The sequence below is a fragment of the Miniopterus schreibersii genome (assembly GCF_964146895.1).
Source record: "Miniopterus schreibersii genome assembly, chromosome: 1".
In the NCBI taxonomy this organism is placed as follows: domain Eukaryota; kingdom Metazoa; phylum Chordata; class Mammalia; order Chiroptera; family Miniopteridae; genus Miniopterus; species Miniopterus schreibersii.
The window spans coordinates 89,456,965-89,475,489 of NC_138101.1; the positions used below are offsets into that span (position 1 = coordinate 89,456,965).

The 18,525-nt window shown below is 40.2% G+C and overlaps 1 protein-coding gene across 2 annotated transcripts in view; it reads right to left on the minus strand.

Annotated features, from left to right (window-relative positions):
• Positions 1-661: 661 nt before the first annotated feature.
• Positions 662-18,525, minus strand: part of FAM107B (family with sequence similarity 107 member B) — a gene marked incomplete at its 5' end in the record, with an annotated part of 193,832 nt that continues 175,968 nt past the window's right edge. For both annotated transcript variants that reach the window (XM_081154253.1, XM_081154254.1), the window contains 3 exons: positions 662-3,280; positions 4,268-4,418; positions 11,849-12,032. In XM_081154253.1, the coding sequence (XP_081010379.1) occupies positions 3,164-3,280; positions 4,268-4,418; positions 11,849-12,032 (452 nt within the window). In that variant the 3' untranslated portion in view covers positions 662-3,163. The remainder of the gene's footprint in view (positions 3,281-4,267; positions 4,419-11,848; positions 12,033-18,525) is intronic.

Sequence of the window (18,525 nt, forward strand, 5' to 3'; positions counted from 1 at the left end):
CGGATGCAGTTACTGTTCAAATAATTTTTGGAACCATCTTCTGTACTGGCCTTTAGAACTCATGATATAATCTTAGAGGAAGCAAATCTTTACTTTCCTGAGAAGATCTGATGTTCAAAAAAGAGTCTGAAGATACTAGGAATTGGGTGATCAAGCTGACTAATCATTTGGGCTTAGAAAAGCAGAGATTGAAACCTCCAAACTAATTTACCAAGTAATATAATGAAATCATGTGTATAGCTTCCAAAAATAACTTCTTTGAGGATTACATTAATTTAGCTGCATAACAAAATAATTTTATGGTCACATTTCAGACATGCCAGTTATATTCGTTCCCTAAATGTATCTCTCACTGTCCTATCAAGCTACCTAAAATTCAGAATGCTTTGATCTGCAAAACTGACAGCTGCTGCTAAAATGCCATATATTCTATGCAAAGTGTAGCATAATACCTTAGTGTGAATCTGACATATTAAATTTTCAGTCTGGACTGACACAAGGCAAGAGGACATAACTGATTTGGGTGTAAGCCTGCCAAGCAGAACAGTCATGAAAGAGAGACCCTAGAATCACCTTCTGATGTTTGAACTGAACACAGCCTACCCCTCCTTCCCCTTCAGTTCCAGACATCTATTTTAAACACATCAGACAAACACAGCTGCATGGTCCAAGCATGTGGTGATTTTTATTAAGAATAACTTTGGTTCTAAGAATTCCACCCTCAATTCTGCAATACTTTCCGTTAAAAACAATTATACAAGAGCAAATACAAAAAATATTAAATTATGAAAACAAATCCATTAAGGCTCCCTTTATATATATTATATACACTCAAACAAGTCAAGATTTTTCAGAGTAGAAGAATAAAGTCAACTGTTATAGCTTAGAAAGCAACACTACTTTACTACTAGGAGACTATAAAACACTGAACTAGTTTAAGAAAATCACAGAGTGGAAAAATGGAGCCATTTTTGTCAAAAAGTGGCTCGAAGCACAAAACTGCTCGATGTTCACGAGTCCTAGGGGTTTGGACTATACAGAATTAACGCGTGGGGGGAGACTGATGCCTTTTTAAATGCAGGCCTGTGAGCTAAGCTGACCTGGTGGCTTCAAAGAGCTTCTCTGTGTGGACCTTCACTGTTTAGTCGCTATTTACAAATCTTCTTTTGGCCAGACCTCGTCCTACTAACTACAGATAATTCTGCAAATTTGTGAGTGAGATTGGGAAGGAAACACTTTGTAATTTATTTTTTCCCAGTGAAGAATGAATTTTAGGTAAGTTCTAGGAACAGAATTGGTCCTTCTGAAGGAGCCTGTTAGGGCCCTTGGGAACTTTATCAAGTGGCAGAATTGCTTCAAGGGCACAGGATCTAAAGATCTGACATGCAGTTAAAGGCTATATATGGGCCAGTCCTAAATCCTCATTTTACAAATCATATCATTAGTCCACATGCACAAAGAAAGAACTCCAGTCAGTGTGCAATCAGAAATGTACTTTCAAAATGATCAGTTAATGTACTTTCTTCTCTCAAAAGGAAAAGTGATGGAAAAAAAGTTACCATTCCATCCTTCAAAAGCAAACTGTTACAGAGCAGTATCTTATCTTAAGCACCTCCTATTTTATTCAAATAATACTCACTGATGAGAGAAACCCATTCCAGGTATAATCCACATATTCTTGAACTAGCAGTGTATGATCACTGCAGTTACTTCTATCTTGTTCACATTAGGACTGAATATGAGCCTAATCGTAGACTATGAGAACTAAAGCAATCCTGCAGAGAGCCAATTTCCTACACTTATTAAGAATTCAGATGCTCGGAACCCAGCTTTCTATAAGCCTTTAGAGGAATTCTAAGAAGAGTCTTCAGTGTACAAATTACTGGCTGAATCGTCTCTATGGAGAACATACTGAATCCACACAAATTCTCCCGGACCACCCCAAGTCGAATGTACCATACCAGCAGTATAAAATAATTCCGCCTAAGGACTCTGCTGTTATTGGTAACTGGGGCCTCGCTTTGAGCAGCTTCTCCCTTTCCCTTGGCTTTTCCTGAGATGCAGTACAGTAGTCATTAAGGTCATTGTGTTCAACAGCATCATCACAACTAAGAGAGTGGGGAAACAGTCTTTCTTCTCAAGGAAAAAAACACACAAAGAAATGGGTAACATTCAACATGTACAATTGCTATGAACCTTCCAACCAGGCCTCTTGAAACCAATCTACATTTGCTTCCCATTAAAATACTCAAAGAACTCCTCTCTAGGCTCCCAACGGGAGCATTCCCCACACTGCTCTCAGAAGGAATCCAAAGATCTGGACCCTCTACTTCTGACACCGAAGTTGGGTTGTGTGGACTAGCTTTATTCTCCAAAGGGTGGGGAGATTATTTCCTACAAAAGGGCTAGTTCTGCAAGAAATTAAAAAAAAAACCCTAACAGTTATCAAAGCAATAAATGGATTTATAGAATGTGCCTTCTCTGAACTGGAATGTTACCATGGAGCATAACCAAAAGGAATTAAAACAAGATCAAAACGGTGTTAACATATTTTTGTTTACATGTGTCTGTTTACATATTTTTAAACCTTCTCACCTTACTGTTGTCAATAAAGGTGTTAGCTGTGCTCATTAACATCAACATTCTCAGGTGTGAATCCTAACATGGGTGAAAGTAAAAATTAAACAAGAAAATTTTGGGTTCTCAAAATAGAATTGATGAATAGTGACTGTAACAGATCAAATGCATTTCTATGTGATCTAAATGGTCTAACAGATAACGACAGGAAAAATGAAACACATTTTCTTTAGGTTTTAAAAGGAAAAAGGTTCTTGCCCCACTAAACTTGGCTGGGGAGGAAAACCAAGTAGTGCAATTCTCAAGAATTTACTCCAGTGTCCTCTTCCTTTTGTTGTTGTTTTTAACGTCTCTGATCACAGGTCCATATCCCAGCTTAGGTGCTGGTCAACGTCCTTCGTTTGGCGAATAGGAACTGCAACTGTCACAGGTAATTTACCCACCCAGACCGTAGGTGAACCAAGACCAAATCCTTTTTAAGCAACAATTCTCTGCTGGCTGGATGCTCCCCAGGGGCTTCTGCCCTGAGATTAAGCGTTGAGGAGGAGCCTGCTCACAGCTTCAGCACGAACTCTGAGGCGTGGGCCTATGACTCCTGGGCTTGGGCCACTTCTTGGCCTGTTCTCCTAAGATTGCCTTTAACCTTCACAAACTCTGGGGCGTTTTCTTGCTCTTCTTGCAGTTTCTGCTTCTCAAGTTCAAGCTAAATAAAATTCAGAAACAGGAAAATTATTTACAAACTGAGAGGCTTTTCAAAATACTCCTCTTTCCAAAGTCCCCAGTGACTTTGTTTCCCAATGGAAGAAATTCTCTCCTGGTCTCCAGTTAAAAAAAAATTAATTTAAAAAAAATTGTGGGTATGTGTGTCCTGGGGTAATTCCACACAGGAGCAGCAGCTGATGGGTTGTTACTACAAGCAATGCCGAGAGATGATGGGAATCTAAAAATCAAGGTCAAGGCAAGATCCTGTGATCAACACAGCTGCCCTGTACTCTCAGTGAAGTTAGCTTTCACTCAAGTGTTTGCGCTCCCAACACTGCTGTGAATTCAGTGATAGCCCCTGGTTTTGGCTTTGCCTTCTGAATCTCTCCTAGGTCCTCAACAGAATTCTGGACTTTACCTTTAAAGTATTTTATCTCACTTGCTCACATTTTACTTCATATTTTCCCCTTTCATGGTATAAGCATTTACATCTGACATGTCTGGTAAATTCTGCTTGTTCCAACATTCTTAGTTTTCAGGACAAAAAAGATAACTTGTGAGAAAAGTCAGAGAAAAACAAACACTGTATCATATCTCTTATATATGGAATCTTAAAATAAAAAAATTGTAAAGCAGAGAGTGGAATGGTAGTCACCAGGGGCTGGGGGTAGGGGTATAAGAGATGTTGTTTAAGGGTACAGACTTGCAACTAGTAGATAAATAAGTCCTGGAGGCCTAATGCACAGTACAGTGATTATAGTCAATAAAACTGTACCTTAAACTTGCTGAGAAATGATCTTAATTGTTCCCAGCCATAGAAGAAATAATTATGTGACGCAACAGAGGAATCAGCTAAGGCTACAACGGCAATCACATTGCAACATAAATGTACCAAATCAATATGCTGAACACCTTAAACTTACACAATGTTGTATATGTCAAATATGGCTCAATAAAAAAAGACCACTTTCATCCCAGCCACCCGTACCTGCTCCAACTTCTGCTGCCGTTTTAAAAGTTCTATTTCCAAGTCAGATTTCTTCTTTTGTGCTTCTTCTTCCTTCTGCTTTATTACTTGATCTCGTTTTCTTTTTTCCATCACCTTCTGCAGCTCTGGCTTATTCTGAGGGGCCAAACCCCTGCAAAAAAAGCATTAACAAAATTAAAAAGTTGTAATATAATGGACAGATCTTTTATGAATAGAAATTTAGGGCATCAGCCACAGTAAAGGGGTCTAGTGAATTAGCATGACTGTGTACCAGTGGTGGTCTCAGAAATTCACGAGCAAGAAAGAAAGGGCAAGAGCACCTTCCTAAAATAAGCAAAATCCATTTACTGAATAAAAATGTACGGAGTGCCAGACACTAGGCTATACAAAGGAAGTTAGTGGGGGTGGGATGGGCTGGGGAAGGTGGGGAACAGCATGCTCATTCCATGGGTATGACGACCACGCAAGATGGACATGGACATGAAGATGAGATGGCTTCACCAGAAATTTAAACAGCAAAATGGCCAAAGTTTCAGATTTGTAGGAGGGTTCTTGCATGTGTAAAGGCACGTCCAAGGTTTCATCATTACTGGCCACATAGAACTCTGACCCTCTCGAAAAGCATGAGTGATCCCTGCAGCTGAACCATTTCAGATGTGTGGCTGACTACTGACAATGCACGAAGTCAGGCTCCAGGGAAGTCCTACATTTCTGAGGAGTAAGTTAGGCTACCACCTCTTCAAATGGGAGAAACAAAGCCAAAACTTAGACATAGCAATCCTCCATCGAAGAAGTCTGTGGCAAGTCAAGGGAAGACCATTTCCTAGCATTCCAGCAAGTCTCTACTAGCTCTTAAGTAATCTCCACTTGATATTAATATTTACAAAGAGCATTTAAAATGACAATGAAAAAATCACTGAACAAGAAAAGTACCGTCAATCTCAGGCAGCAAAGGGTGTAAGCGATGGTTAGCAAATTCACACTCAGGCATCCACACACACATACAAGACCAAACAGTAACTCATGCTTTTCTGCTGCTGAATCACCCTTGGACTGAGATGGGCCTGCACACCTTCCCACCACTCTCAGGTCTTGCTGATGACAACTGCTAGTCTGGACATCAGGAATGTCCACCTCGATGGCTGTTCTCCAAACTATGTGAATCAAGAAATGGGACTAATCAACTGATCATCTCAATAACTGTTAAATCAAATAATTTCCAAAATGTGTGCTCTGGTTATAAGAATCTCAGCCACAATCCTGTCTCAATATCTTTCGAGTTCACACTGTCACATCTATAAATTAATCCTCAATATCATACTTCCTCATTTATCTAGTTATAATCTTAAAATTCTGGCATCTCTCCAAGTTACTTACTTTTTTTAAATCGCAATAAAATTTTCAGTTCTTTACAGAATAAAGATCAGTATATTCTGTCATTAAAGATAAAGGACACATGGTCAAAATAACGTGTTTCCTCTTTCCCCATTTTCATTAGCAAAACTTTTGGTAAAAAATATATATATATTAAATTCAACCAAATTTCCAATAAAACAAGAGCGACAGGCTACTTTTGTGATTTAATTATGGTTTCACAGTTACTAAGATTGTATGAGGGGGACAGAAGTATAGACAGGCTATTCTGGAAATGAAACTTTTAATCAGCACAATAAAAGTTGCTGATGGTATTTTGTTCAAAATAAACCTAAGTGTCATTAAACACACAGGAAAATTTGTTTGTAAATAATCTGAGTAAAGACCCATTCAGTTTCATGACTATTAAAAAGCCTCTATGACACTACAGACAGATTTAAGGGATTTAAATTTTAGGATTAAGGATTAGCTCTCTGCATAATTTAAATTTCAAACATTTTTCTTTCCCTATACTTCAAAGGCAAAATTAACCTCAACTGTTATTATATCCTTCTGGATTATGCAAAAACTAATGAACAACTTTGATGTATGACACACTAAGCTGATATTCTATTGCAATATATGAATGGGTTTAATTAATATTCAGTATTCATTTTCCATTCGAAGATTTTACACAATGGGGGCAGTAAGATAAAATATTTAGTAACAGAAAGCTCGGGAAATGGTGCTCATATGATAAATGTTCTACACTTGGAACAGTCGAGAAGTCATACAAATTTAGTTAATATTTTATCATAGCCTATCACTTAATCTGAAAGGAAGATGTCAAGCAAGCAGTGCCTGTATGATTCTCTGAGTCTAAAACTGGGTCAGACTAAATTTCATAAAAACTACAGTATCATTCTGTGCATGATAACAGTTGGTTATCTTTAATCAATTCTGACATACAATTAACAAGTACTTTTAATCCCTTTACGACTGATCAGTGCTAAAGTCCTGGTGTCTTTGTACCACTCAAGGCCAACAGTAATCCTGAGTCTGCTTGCTGTGACTATTATAGTGGGCCAAGCCAATTTTTTAAGTTAATAAATGCTCCTTGCATAACAGGTGATTTATATGTAAAATAAAAAGTGAAAGCACACCTGAACTCTCTTTGCTAAACAGATCTTGGGAGCACCATTTACGCTGAGTTCTATGTAAATGGTGGCCCTGAAAACTGAACAAGGTAGAGGCCCTGCCCCATGGACCCAGAGACAACAGTGTAGTCTGTAGTCTAGGCTCCCCCATCTATACTTTTACAAAGCTCTTTTTCATTCTTATCATCTGCACAAGACTTCACACTATGGAAGTGCCATGTTCACCATTCCCATATTGCTATGCATTTAGGCTGTTTACAATCGTTCCCTATTAAAAGTAATGAAGCAATGGCCTACCTCGTACATTCATATTTGCACTCTTACATAAGTATCTCGCCTGGCTACAGTCATAGAAGTAGAACTGCTGGCTAAGCATCTGTACATTTTATAATTTTATGTATATTGCCAAACTGCCTTCCAAAAAGGCCGCAACACTTTATATTTTCACCACTAGTGATGAAATATACAGATAATTTTTAAAGGTACATTTCACATAAACCACTGAATACATCTACTCCACCCCCACTCTAGATATACCTGAACATCTGTGAATGAAACTGCCTCCTCACCTGGGAGGCCTGAGCCAGAGGCAAGGGCTGGCACAGACCCTAACAGAGCATGCCCACACAGCCTAATCTCCTGGGCTAATATTTTTCTTAGGGGGAGGGGAAAGGGGAGGGTTCGTTTGGATTTCAAACCCTTGATCTTTAATCTTGGAATTTTCTGGTCTGGCCTGCCTTGTGCTTAAACCATTTCTACCTGCATGAACTCAAATGCAAATACTTCTATCTCAATTTCCCGTATTTTTCCATGTGTGCAGCAATGAGCATGTATTGAGGAAATATTTGTCCAGCAAAGAATGCAAATGAAGATACGAAGATCAACGAAAAACACAGGGAATAAAGACCATTGACTGAAATGTACAAGCCAAAGAACCAATTTTGGGGATGCATTTGAACAGTCGAGTATTCTGTATTTGTCCTCCCCCCACAAAGTACTCTTATAGAGAAGACAGAACCTAAATTATATTAGAAATATTTTTAAGACCTCTTAAACACTAATCTTTCAACTTGAAAAAAAACAACTTGCCTCTTGAAATCTGCCCCTCTTATGTTATTGGGAATACTTATCGAATCTGAGAACTTGAAAATGTTCTTAATGAGCCCTTGTGGCAAACTGTGAGCAAGTTGATAATGTAAAGACTTTTAACCTGGAACTTGGCTAGTCCAAAAGATACCAAGTAGAGGAGCAGAATGATATTCTTAAAAGAGCTTAGAATTCAGAGTTAGAATGTCTATGAGTAGAGTATTTGTTCTCCTAAGTAGTGACTTTGCTTTTATCTATGATCTCCAAAAAGTAACTAAAAAACTCTTTGAACTTAAATGCTACAGGGCTTTGAGCCAAATTTTTGGCTATGGAGGGCAAAGGTCCAGGGCTCCACAGAAAGCTTGTTTTGTGTTGATCTCATTTCTGTCTCTCTCTCATTTCCCTACCCCTTTTCTAATTTTTATTATTACTATATTTGATTGATCTTTGCCTTTTAATTTAAACTGCTTTTAATTCTATGTGTATTTCTACCTTTTTATTCCAAAAAAACCTACTGTAAAATCTTGAGAAGAGTCCTTAGCCTGTTCCTCTGAGTTTTCTCTTATTAACATGTCAAATTAGGGTAACCCCAAGATAACACACGTTAGATCACTGGAAAGATCACTGGATTGGACAAGATAAAAAATGGGAAGGCCCTTTATAAATTATAGAAAGTAAGTAGACTTTCATTATGGTACAAACCAGTAAGCAAGTATGATTACCCTTTAACCAAACATTATATATATATATATAAAATTTTAAATGTATCTTTATTGATTTCAGAGAGAGGAAAAGAGAGAGACAGACAGAGATAGAAACATCAATGATGAGAGAGTCATTGATCGAGCCCGCAACCCAGGCATGTGCCCTGACCGGGAATCGAACCCTGATCATCTGGATCCCAGGTCGATGCTCAACCGCTGAGCCACGCCCGGCCGGGCCCAAACATATATATTATTGATGTGATACTTCCTATTTGGACTTTTAACACCCCAGTGACTTTACTGGACAGATTTTCCAGACAAAAAATCAATAAAGAAACAGTGACTCTATATGACACACTAGATCAGATGGATTTAATTGACATTTACAGAACATTTCACCCCAAAGCTGTGGAATATGCATTCTCCTCAAGTGCACATGGGACATTCTCAAAGACAGACCACATGTTAAGACACAAAACAAGTCTCTACAAGTTCAAGAAGACTGAAATCGTATCAAGCACCTTCTCGGACATTTACACCATAGAATGCTATGCAACTGTAAAAAAAAAAAAGGATCCCTTACCCTTTGAGACAGCATGTGCGACCTGGAGAATATTATGCTAAGTGAAGTAAGCCAGTCAGAGGAAGACAAGTGTCACATGATCTCACTCATATGTGGAATCTAATGAACAAATAAACTAATGAACAAAATAGATCCAGAGACACAGAAACACGGAACAGACTGAAAAATCTCAGAGGGAAGACAGGGGTGTGTGAGTGGGGAGAGATTCCCCTAAGAACTTATATGCATATATGCATAACCAATGCACACAGACAATAGTGTGGTGAAGGCCTGGGGGGAGCACTGCAGGGGGGAGGGGATCAATGTGGGGGAAAAAGAGGACATTTGTAATACTTTCAACAATAAAGACAAATTTTTTTAAAAAATTAGAAATAAAAACTCCACAGCCTCCAAAATGTATATGTGATAGAAGATGAATAAAAGAAACTGCTTGAGGAGTTTTCACTCTAAAAGCCTCTTGTAATTCTATTAAGAGGACCCTACCAAACTAAGATTTACCTTGAGAAACCTGAAGACATAGGATAAGATACATTCATTTAATTTTGAAACCTGCCTCCCTCCCTCCCTTTCTTTCCTTCCTTCCTTTTCCTTCTTTTCTTAAATGTACTTCTATAGCCAGACCAGAACTTTTCAAAGAAGAAGGGGGAAAAGCAATAGGAATTTCCAGATGACACTAAACAGAAAGTGAAAGATGGTTGAGACTAATTGGACACTTACTATATGTCATACATTTTTTTTTTTTTTTTTAATTTTTTCATTGATTTTTTGAGAGGGATAAAGGGAGAGGGTTAGAGAGATAGAAACATCAACGAGAAAGAAACATCACTGATTGGCTGCCTCCTGCATGTCCCTACTGGGGATGGAGCCCGCAACCTGGGCATGTGCTCTGACCAGGAATCGAACCAGTGACCTACCTCTTGATTCTTGGGTTAATTCTGAACCACTCAGCCACACCGGCTGGGCATGCCATGCATTTTAAAAGGTATTTATACATGCTATTATTTACTTTCATTTTTATAAGAAAGATATTTTTATCTCCTATTTTATTTATAAAGAAACAAATCTCAAGAAGGGAAATCTTGTCTAAGATCGTAAAGTCATTTCCTTCTGACTGCAAATCCCACATCCTCTCTGGCCTACGGTACTTGAGGTAACACCAGCATTCTCTTAAATTAGTTGAGCTGGGCCTGGCTATAGAGTCACCTGTGCAAACAAAGAAAAGAAAGCATAACCCAGACAAAGTCAGATGGAAGAGTGCTCACAGAAAGTGCCTATTCTAAAAATTTTGGAAACAGATTCAATTGCACAAACCTGTATATTTTACAGAAATATTACCAAGGTTACTAAATAAATTTTTGCAGAATAATTTGTAGCCTATAATTCAGAAAATAGTTATTCTATCAATTTTGGTTTTACCTTGCCTACTCCATTCAAGTCCCCTACTCCACTTTACAGATAAGGGAACTGAGATCCAAGAGGTAAAGGCAACCAGAAAACCACTTAGTTTAGAAAAACATTTAGCTACTCTTTTTTGGAGTATATTGAACTTTGTATCTTTCCCCCAAAATGCAGACTTTCCCAGGCAGGATTATCTCTCAATTCAGTGGCCTATTTAGGAAACTATGGAGTCCTATTTTGCTTTGGGCATGATGATAATTAATCCTTGCTTTTACTTTTACATGACAAACACCAGTAGAAGCTAAGCACTATTCAGAAAGGATCATACTTGCATTCAATTTCTAAGCATTAGCCCAGAAGCAAACTAGTGAGCACTGGGGTTGAAAGGGAGTGAGTCATATTCCCACAATCTAGATGGAGGACAGGAGTTCTCACAGAGGTACAGTTGGGAAGAACTGCTATAAAAAAATGCCCCTTTGTTTCCTTTAAAATACTTTTTTAAAAATTTTAAATTAGGCCTTCCCTCTAAAACATGACCCTAATGCTTAACTTGGTCTGTGTATCTTTCAGTCCAATGGGTAGTACCAGGGCTAAGAAATGAGTGAGTGGATGAGTGATCTGTATAGTCTCACAGTTCAGATCAACTGTTTCATTCTGAAGATCTGAAAATAGTTCCAAATGAAACTTAAGAAAAATCACTTGGTCTGGTGCTACCAAGGCAACCACAGGCACAACCCAAAATTCAATAAATCTAGGAGCTTTTTTCATAGCTAATTTTTAAGCTGAGAATTTTGTATGGCCCTCGAGTGATGTTATAAATATCCAAATGGCCCTTGGCAGAAAAAGGTTCCCCAGCCCTGGTCTAGATATTTCAACCTGCTACTTACAAATGCTAAAGTAGGCAACATTATATTTGACTTCCACATATTTGTATATGTAAGGGGCAAACACAAAATTTTTACAAATCTAAGAAATAGATTTGTAGAATATTTCTCTTTGGCTTAGGACACTCCTTTTATCCTTAGTCCAGACCCTTCCATCCAAATTTTAAAATCTGCATCCATTTGAGAAGCGGACACAGAGCTGCAGACTTCTGAATAACACCGGTAGTGGTAGCTGTGCCTGCTGCTGGCTTCACTTTACGGAGCAACATCTTGGCTCAAGGATGCTAGAGTAATTAGGAAGCCTCAAATATAGTTAAGAAGCAAAAAATTCTTTGAAGCCTTTGTAAACATAATCAAAATTAAATCTAGTTACCTTGAAAGTCCCCTGAGAGAAACTGCTCAAGAAATCATCTTACCTTTTCTGATTCATAAGAAGCTCTCTGTGAAGATCTTGATGGTTGCGTGACGTTTTGACGGGGTTGACAAGTTTCTGAGGCCTAATTAGTTCAGGATTGTCATCTTCTATATAGTCTGGCTCGGCCATGATGTTTCTTGGAATGAGATATGGGTCCTTAAGGTCAGGATCTTCAAATGGGTTGTCTGAAATAGAAAGACGAGACTCACTGTGGTCTTTTCTGAGAAGACATCTCGCACAAATGCGGGGGCCCAGCGCAGCTGTGCAAGGCACACATGCGGAACACCTCATCCTCCTTGGTCCACTCTACTGCTTCATTCAGAAGTTCCCTGACGTGCTGTAAACATAACTGGGGGAGTAAAGGACAAGGAAGAGTGTCCGTAGTGTTCTGTGCTGCCTATGACTAAAGCAAATAATCCCCTAACCTGGCTCTGGTCACACCGTGAATTTCAGGTCCCATACGATTCTTCCTACCACCAGGTCTAAAGACCAACTCAACCCCACATGTAGTGGGTGCCTTGTGAATATATGTTACATTTAATGAGAGAGAAGAAAATAAATATTCATTGGAAGCCAGAGCTGGGAGGAAGAAGGCAGGCGAAGCATCAGGCAAGGCAAGTCCATCTGGCAGGTGTCCTATTGCCAGAGACTCCGAGGTTCACCTCCTGGTTTCTGGCCCCATCCCTGCTCCCTTGTCCCCAAAGAAAATCTGGCAAGTATTTCAAGATAATGAACACTCCACTTGATGCTCCCTGTCCCTGTATGATGACTTTATTTTCCAAACCAAAAATCAGATAGATGCAGGAATTATGGAGACTACTTGACACAGGGCCCTCCCTAGAAAGTCCAGAGGACATGCTGACTAATTCTGTCCCTAAATGAAATGGTGGTCCTCCTGTGAACACTCACACCCAAGACTGCCACCTCCCCCACCTCTCCAGGGAAGTCAGCTGTGCAGATGTACTTCTGTCACGAAAGGCATTCTGACAAAGGTAACCACAGGTTTCTGTCTATTCTCTGCAAGAGCTAGAGCCACTTCTCTCCCAGTTTTGAATCCCAAGGTCCAACAAAGTGCCTGGTACATGGCAGAAACTGAATAAATGTTGAACTAAATCAAATCTGTATTGAATAGAAAAAGTGGTATGAACATACTCCTAGACAGAAGCAGGGCTCCATCTTTATTTCAGCCATGAAATCAAACATCTGAGGAAAGTGTGTGTTTACACACGGGGCAGGGGTAAAGGGAGGAGAGAACACAGGGGTGTGCTTCCATGGACTCTGCCATGGTAAGGAGGGCACTAGAAATGAACAAAGATGTGTACCAAAAAACCAACAAGAAAAAACAGGCCCAGTGGCTGTCAGCTACAAGCAGGGGTTTTGGTTTCAAAGTCATCGATGATAAAGTTTTCCTGAATCCCTGAACTGGCCCAAGACACTGCCGTACTCTAACGCGTCCAGTAAGAAACGCCATTCGAAGTGGCAGCCAGCAAGACCGGTGCTTCAGATACAGTGCACGACCATCTCTGATCCTAGCAGGAATCCTAAGAACACAGTTAGAACCTTCACTTTACAGACAACAAAAACCAATTAACTCGTCTATGCTAATATAGGCAGTAGTGTAAAGCTTGAATCAAAATGAATAGAAATGAATGACCTCTGATTTCAAAATCTATGTTCTGTCTACCAAATTATGAAGCTTAATATTTTTGTAGAAAAATATTGTGACAAGAGAGGATAAACACCAAAGAATAATCAAATAAAAATAGAAAAATTGTAGATGTGTCATTTATAGATTTTAGGTACAACTACATAATCAAGGCTCAAAATTACCAAATGATCATACACATATATAAAAAATTACACCAAAGATTCCTTAAACGCTACCTGCATTGATCTTTTAAACAAGAATGCCTCTGACCTTCACAAATGGAGAATTACAAACCTTGCAGTTGCTGAGTCAGCGATCCCATCACAGCCAGCCAGACTTTGATATGCTGGCCCTCAGAAAAATGTGGTCCTGAAAATGAAGTGCACCCTACAGCCCTCTGTGCAGTCCCAATTGTCTTTAAAAGCTAACAGCAGTTTCATTCTAGTTAATCTTTAAACAAGAAGGCCTATATGCTTCCATAAAAGGATCTGTCTCTCTGCCAGAAACCATGGATAATCTCCATGACATCAAATCAAAGCAGATCACTGCCTCCTAAAGTCGCTTTACAGTGGGGGAGGGGAGGCCCTATGGACTTGTGGGAAAGAGCATTCCAGACAGAGGGACAGCTCGTGCAGGAGTGCACCTGAGCGGGATAGGAATAGCAAAGAAGCCAGGTTATAAGGACTGGCTCTGGCCTCCACTCTGAGGGACAGTGGGGAGCCAGCCATTCAAGGTTTTGAGAAGAGAAATGGCAAGATCTGACTCATGTTTTTAAAAGATCTCTCTAGCTACTGAGTTTAGAACGACTGAAGCAGGCCAGGAAGGAATCAGGGAGGCAGCTGTTATAGTAAAGCAGGTGAGAGGCAGTTTAGACGAAGACGACTGCAGTGCAGGTTAGAGGACAGACCAATCACGATGTGTTTTGAAGGTAAAGCTTCGGGGGTTTCCTACAGGACTGGAGATGAGGTGTGACAGACATGGAGGAATCTGGCCTGAGTAACTAGAAGGTTAGTGTTGTCGAGGTGGGCAGGGTGTGAGCAGAGCAGACAGAAGATGAGATCAGGAATTCCACTTGGGACATACTGAGTTTGAGGCATCTGAGAGCAAGAAGGCAAAGGCAGCTAGTACGCAAGCCGTGAGCAACTCTTCCCTTTGTCTTACTGATTTGACCTCTGTGGTCCCTCACTTCACCTGTATCCCTTCTCTGCCCTTCCATTCCCACTATTCCCACAAGTAGAGGTAGCTCAAGATCCCCACTCCCAGTCTTTCCCAAAGGTCAGCGCCAGAGTACAGACATGTCTTGGAGACAAGAGGTGGGTTGAGCTTTCAGTGTGCAGAATGAAAAGGCTTCTGCCCTGCCAGTGTGGCTCAGTTGATTGGGAGCCATCAACTGGCACCAAAAGGTCACCAGTTTGATTCCTAGTCAGGCCACATGCCCAGGTTACCGCTCAATCCCCAGCAGGGAGTGTGAAGGAGGCAGCTAATTGATGTTTCACTCTCACATCGATGTTTCTCTCCCTCCCTCTCCTATGCCACCATCTCCGAAAAACAATAAAAATATAAAAATGAGGGGGGGGCCTTCAGTTCTCAGTCTCGTTAACAAGTTCTAGACTGGGTTAATTTTTTCTGATCTCTCTTTAGATTTAGTGTCTGGTAAGTCCTTCTCCCACAGGACCAGTGTCGTAAAGCAGGCCTCAGCCCATCTCTTACTGGAGAGAGCAGGTGGGTGGGGGCTGGAGCAGTTCTGCTGTAAAGGAAAATGCAAACATTTTCCTTGCTTCACAACTGGAGTTGGGAAAGCGGACATGGAAGCCCCTGGGTCTGAGTCAAGCGTGTACACTTCAAGCCTGCCTGTGGACTAGGCTGAAGCCCTTGCACCCTTCCCGCAGTAGACCACATTGGGATCCAGGAAAGGTCATCTAGTTAGGAGGGGCTCAACTTACTGGGAGCAGCCTCTGTCACTCTGTGTCCATACAACGGTGGTGGTGGCTGCGGAAGAATCAAGGAGCTGGTTCTGGCCACTTCTCAGTGATTTTCCACCCTGGCGCTACGACCAACATATGGCAATATCACTTAAATAACCTTGTTCAACTTGCTTCCCTTTGCCAACCACGTTCCTCACTGCCACCAAGGCTGGGAAATGCCACTCTGATCCTAAGGGAGCTGCATCACTCCCACCAGCAGGGGTGCTGGTCCTCTTCCTATCTATCCCTGGGCTGCCACAAGCCAAATTTCACTCACCCCTTCAAATCCAGATAAATGTCAAATCTTCCACAAAGCCTTCTCTAACTTCCCAGTTGCAATGAAACACTCTGACCTCTAAACATCTATGGGATTTTCTTTGTTCCCTTTTCCTAGTATTCACCGATCTCCACCTTGTATTATAGCAGTACGTATAAAATCTTATCATCTCTTCATTGCAAAGACCACATCTGGTTTATATTCACATTCCTCAGTCCCCTTGGACTTGGTCAATAAATATTAATTACTTAAATGAAGTAACAAAGTCACAGTGAACTACCAGTAGAGGGAGCCCATGACCTGTCAAGTCCACAGCAGCAGGTAAAGCAATGAAGGTGGAGTTGGGAGGACAAGCCTGTTTCCTCACTGAGCATCAAGTAATACAGGCGCCAGACAGGAAAGATGAGACAGAAATGTGTGGGAGTAAAAGCACTTTGTAAGTGGGTTTTATTGTTACTACAAGGAACATTCTTCCAGAAATAAACATGAAGACATTGTCATATTCACTCCTCTGGTCAAGTGATTCATAAAGTAATTTCTTTTTAAAGTATCAAGTCAATGAAGAAAAAATAGTGTCAACTAGTGTAAGAAAGAAAACTGGCTTGAGATCTTGGACAAAGCTTAATAACTCCCCTGACCCATAAGCAGAAATGAGTGTGGTTGTAAGAACTGGTTGAAATGTAGATGTGGTACTCTGCATAATCCCTGGCACATCTGTGAGAGAACTCAGTGAGTGGAAGCTACTATTAGCCAAACTATGTGACCAACACCATCCCATATTTTAGTTAACAGTCTAGGAAAACTTGTACACAAAACCCCAACTTTCTAGGCCCTGGTTTTTTCAAAAACATAAGAGTTTAACTAAATGACCCACAGGCCTTCTCACTGGTAAGCTTCAATGGTTCTAAGACCCATTTGAGCTACACACATTAAGAACCTTCTGGAAAGTGTAAAAAGGTCTATCACACCTTCAAAGTGCTGCACAGAGTTCTGAACGGCTCTAGCTACACTGTAAGGGTGTAGCAAGAAAACAGACAGGCCAGATGGTAAGGACCTGTTCTGAGGTGGAGGGGACTCACTCAAAGATTTTAAGCAGTTGAATAATAACGCAGAATTGCATTTTCAACAGACTAAAACTATGCACCTGCTAGAATTCTGTCTTTAAGTTCTGTGAATCAACAAGTCAACAAATGACGTCATGACTAAATTCCACTCTCCCGGAGGAGAATCCCATCCTTATAGATGGATTTGGGTTCTTGCTCCTTTTTTTCCCTTTCAGAGGTTCATTTTGGAGCCAGATCTATGCATGTCCTGGGTATTTTGTGTGAACTGCTTTTCAAAGGTTAATAAACACTGCCACAGAAAAATGTCACAACTGGATTAATAAATAAACATTTATTGCATCTGGGTTTTCCATCATACTATTTTGGCTCCAGTTGTTCATTTGTGTATTTCTACATCAAAAAGGTAAAATTTAAAATCTCATCCCATGAGATTTAAAACTCAGACCTTATAGGTTATGTTAAATTTCACCTAAATGATTTGACTTTAGGTGGTGGGCACACAACACAATATAGAGATCAGGTATCAAAGGAGTGTATACTTGAAACCTATATGACCCTACTGACTTTAATTTTAAAGTCACCCCAATAAATTAATTTAAATTAATTTAATTGTACCTATAAGCACTAATAGTTGAATCCTTTTGAAAACAAAGCACTAAGAGTTGAATCCTTCTGAAAACAATACCTGAAGCATAGCAATGCATACATTTTTCAGGTGTACTACAACCAATCAAAGCTAAACAATTAAAATTTGAATTGCTACAGCTACTTCTGGAAAACTAAAAATAATTCCAAGACATTCTTTAAAACAATTTGTTTCCCAGGCTGTCTCTAAGATATTCTAGCAATCCTCTGATAATTCTGAAAGATCCAAGTCACTTTTGATTGCAGGCCAGCAAACTCTAGGCCTGGGTCAGGCTGAAAGTTTGGGAAAGGCTCTCCCTGGGCTCCAAGCCATCTGTTCCACACCCAGTTCCCAGTAGGGAAGATGGGAGTGGAGAAAAGGGGGCAAAGTGCATTAAGCTGGGACTTTCTCCCAAAAAGCAAAGTCTTTTACTGACAAACTCCTGACTTGGTTTGCCTAAAATTCAGTCTTGGACTAGGAGACAGTGACATCATCTGGTACCCATACTCATAAAGTGCCCACAGGACCTTTATGGCCACAAACCTAAACTAAGGCTTACAAATGACGTCCAACCAGAGCAACCTACATAAGTGCAGAAACGTGACTTTCCCCCTCTGCCCAGCCCCACTACAGCTGGAACTCTAAACTCTCAGTAAATTGGCTGCAAATATGCTGCTGTACAAATGCCAAACAGGGAGGTTCTTGGGAAAATATCAAACCTTTTTTTATTAGATTTTTAATCTCCTCAAAATGTGTTTTTACATAAAAAGGCACATATTTTATATTTAGAAAGTGGGAATGGAAGCAAGAAACTTCAGAAAGGACACATGCCAACAGAAAAGATAAGCTGGTCTGGGTGAGGTAAGACCAGTAGATGGCGATGGCTCCACAAATAACTGGGTGTCCCTTTTTATGACAGCCAGAAGAGCAGTGATGCCTCACCATGGACCCCCAGCACTGTGAGTAAAAGTACACATGGAAAGCATTAGAGATATGCGATGGAAGGAGTCATTGTGTGTCTGCCCTCAATGTTATACATAAGCTCCTCCCCATCATTTAATCCTGACAACAGCCCTATGAGGTGGAGGCTATTATTCACA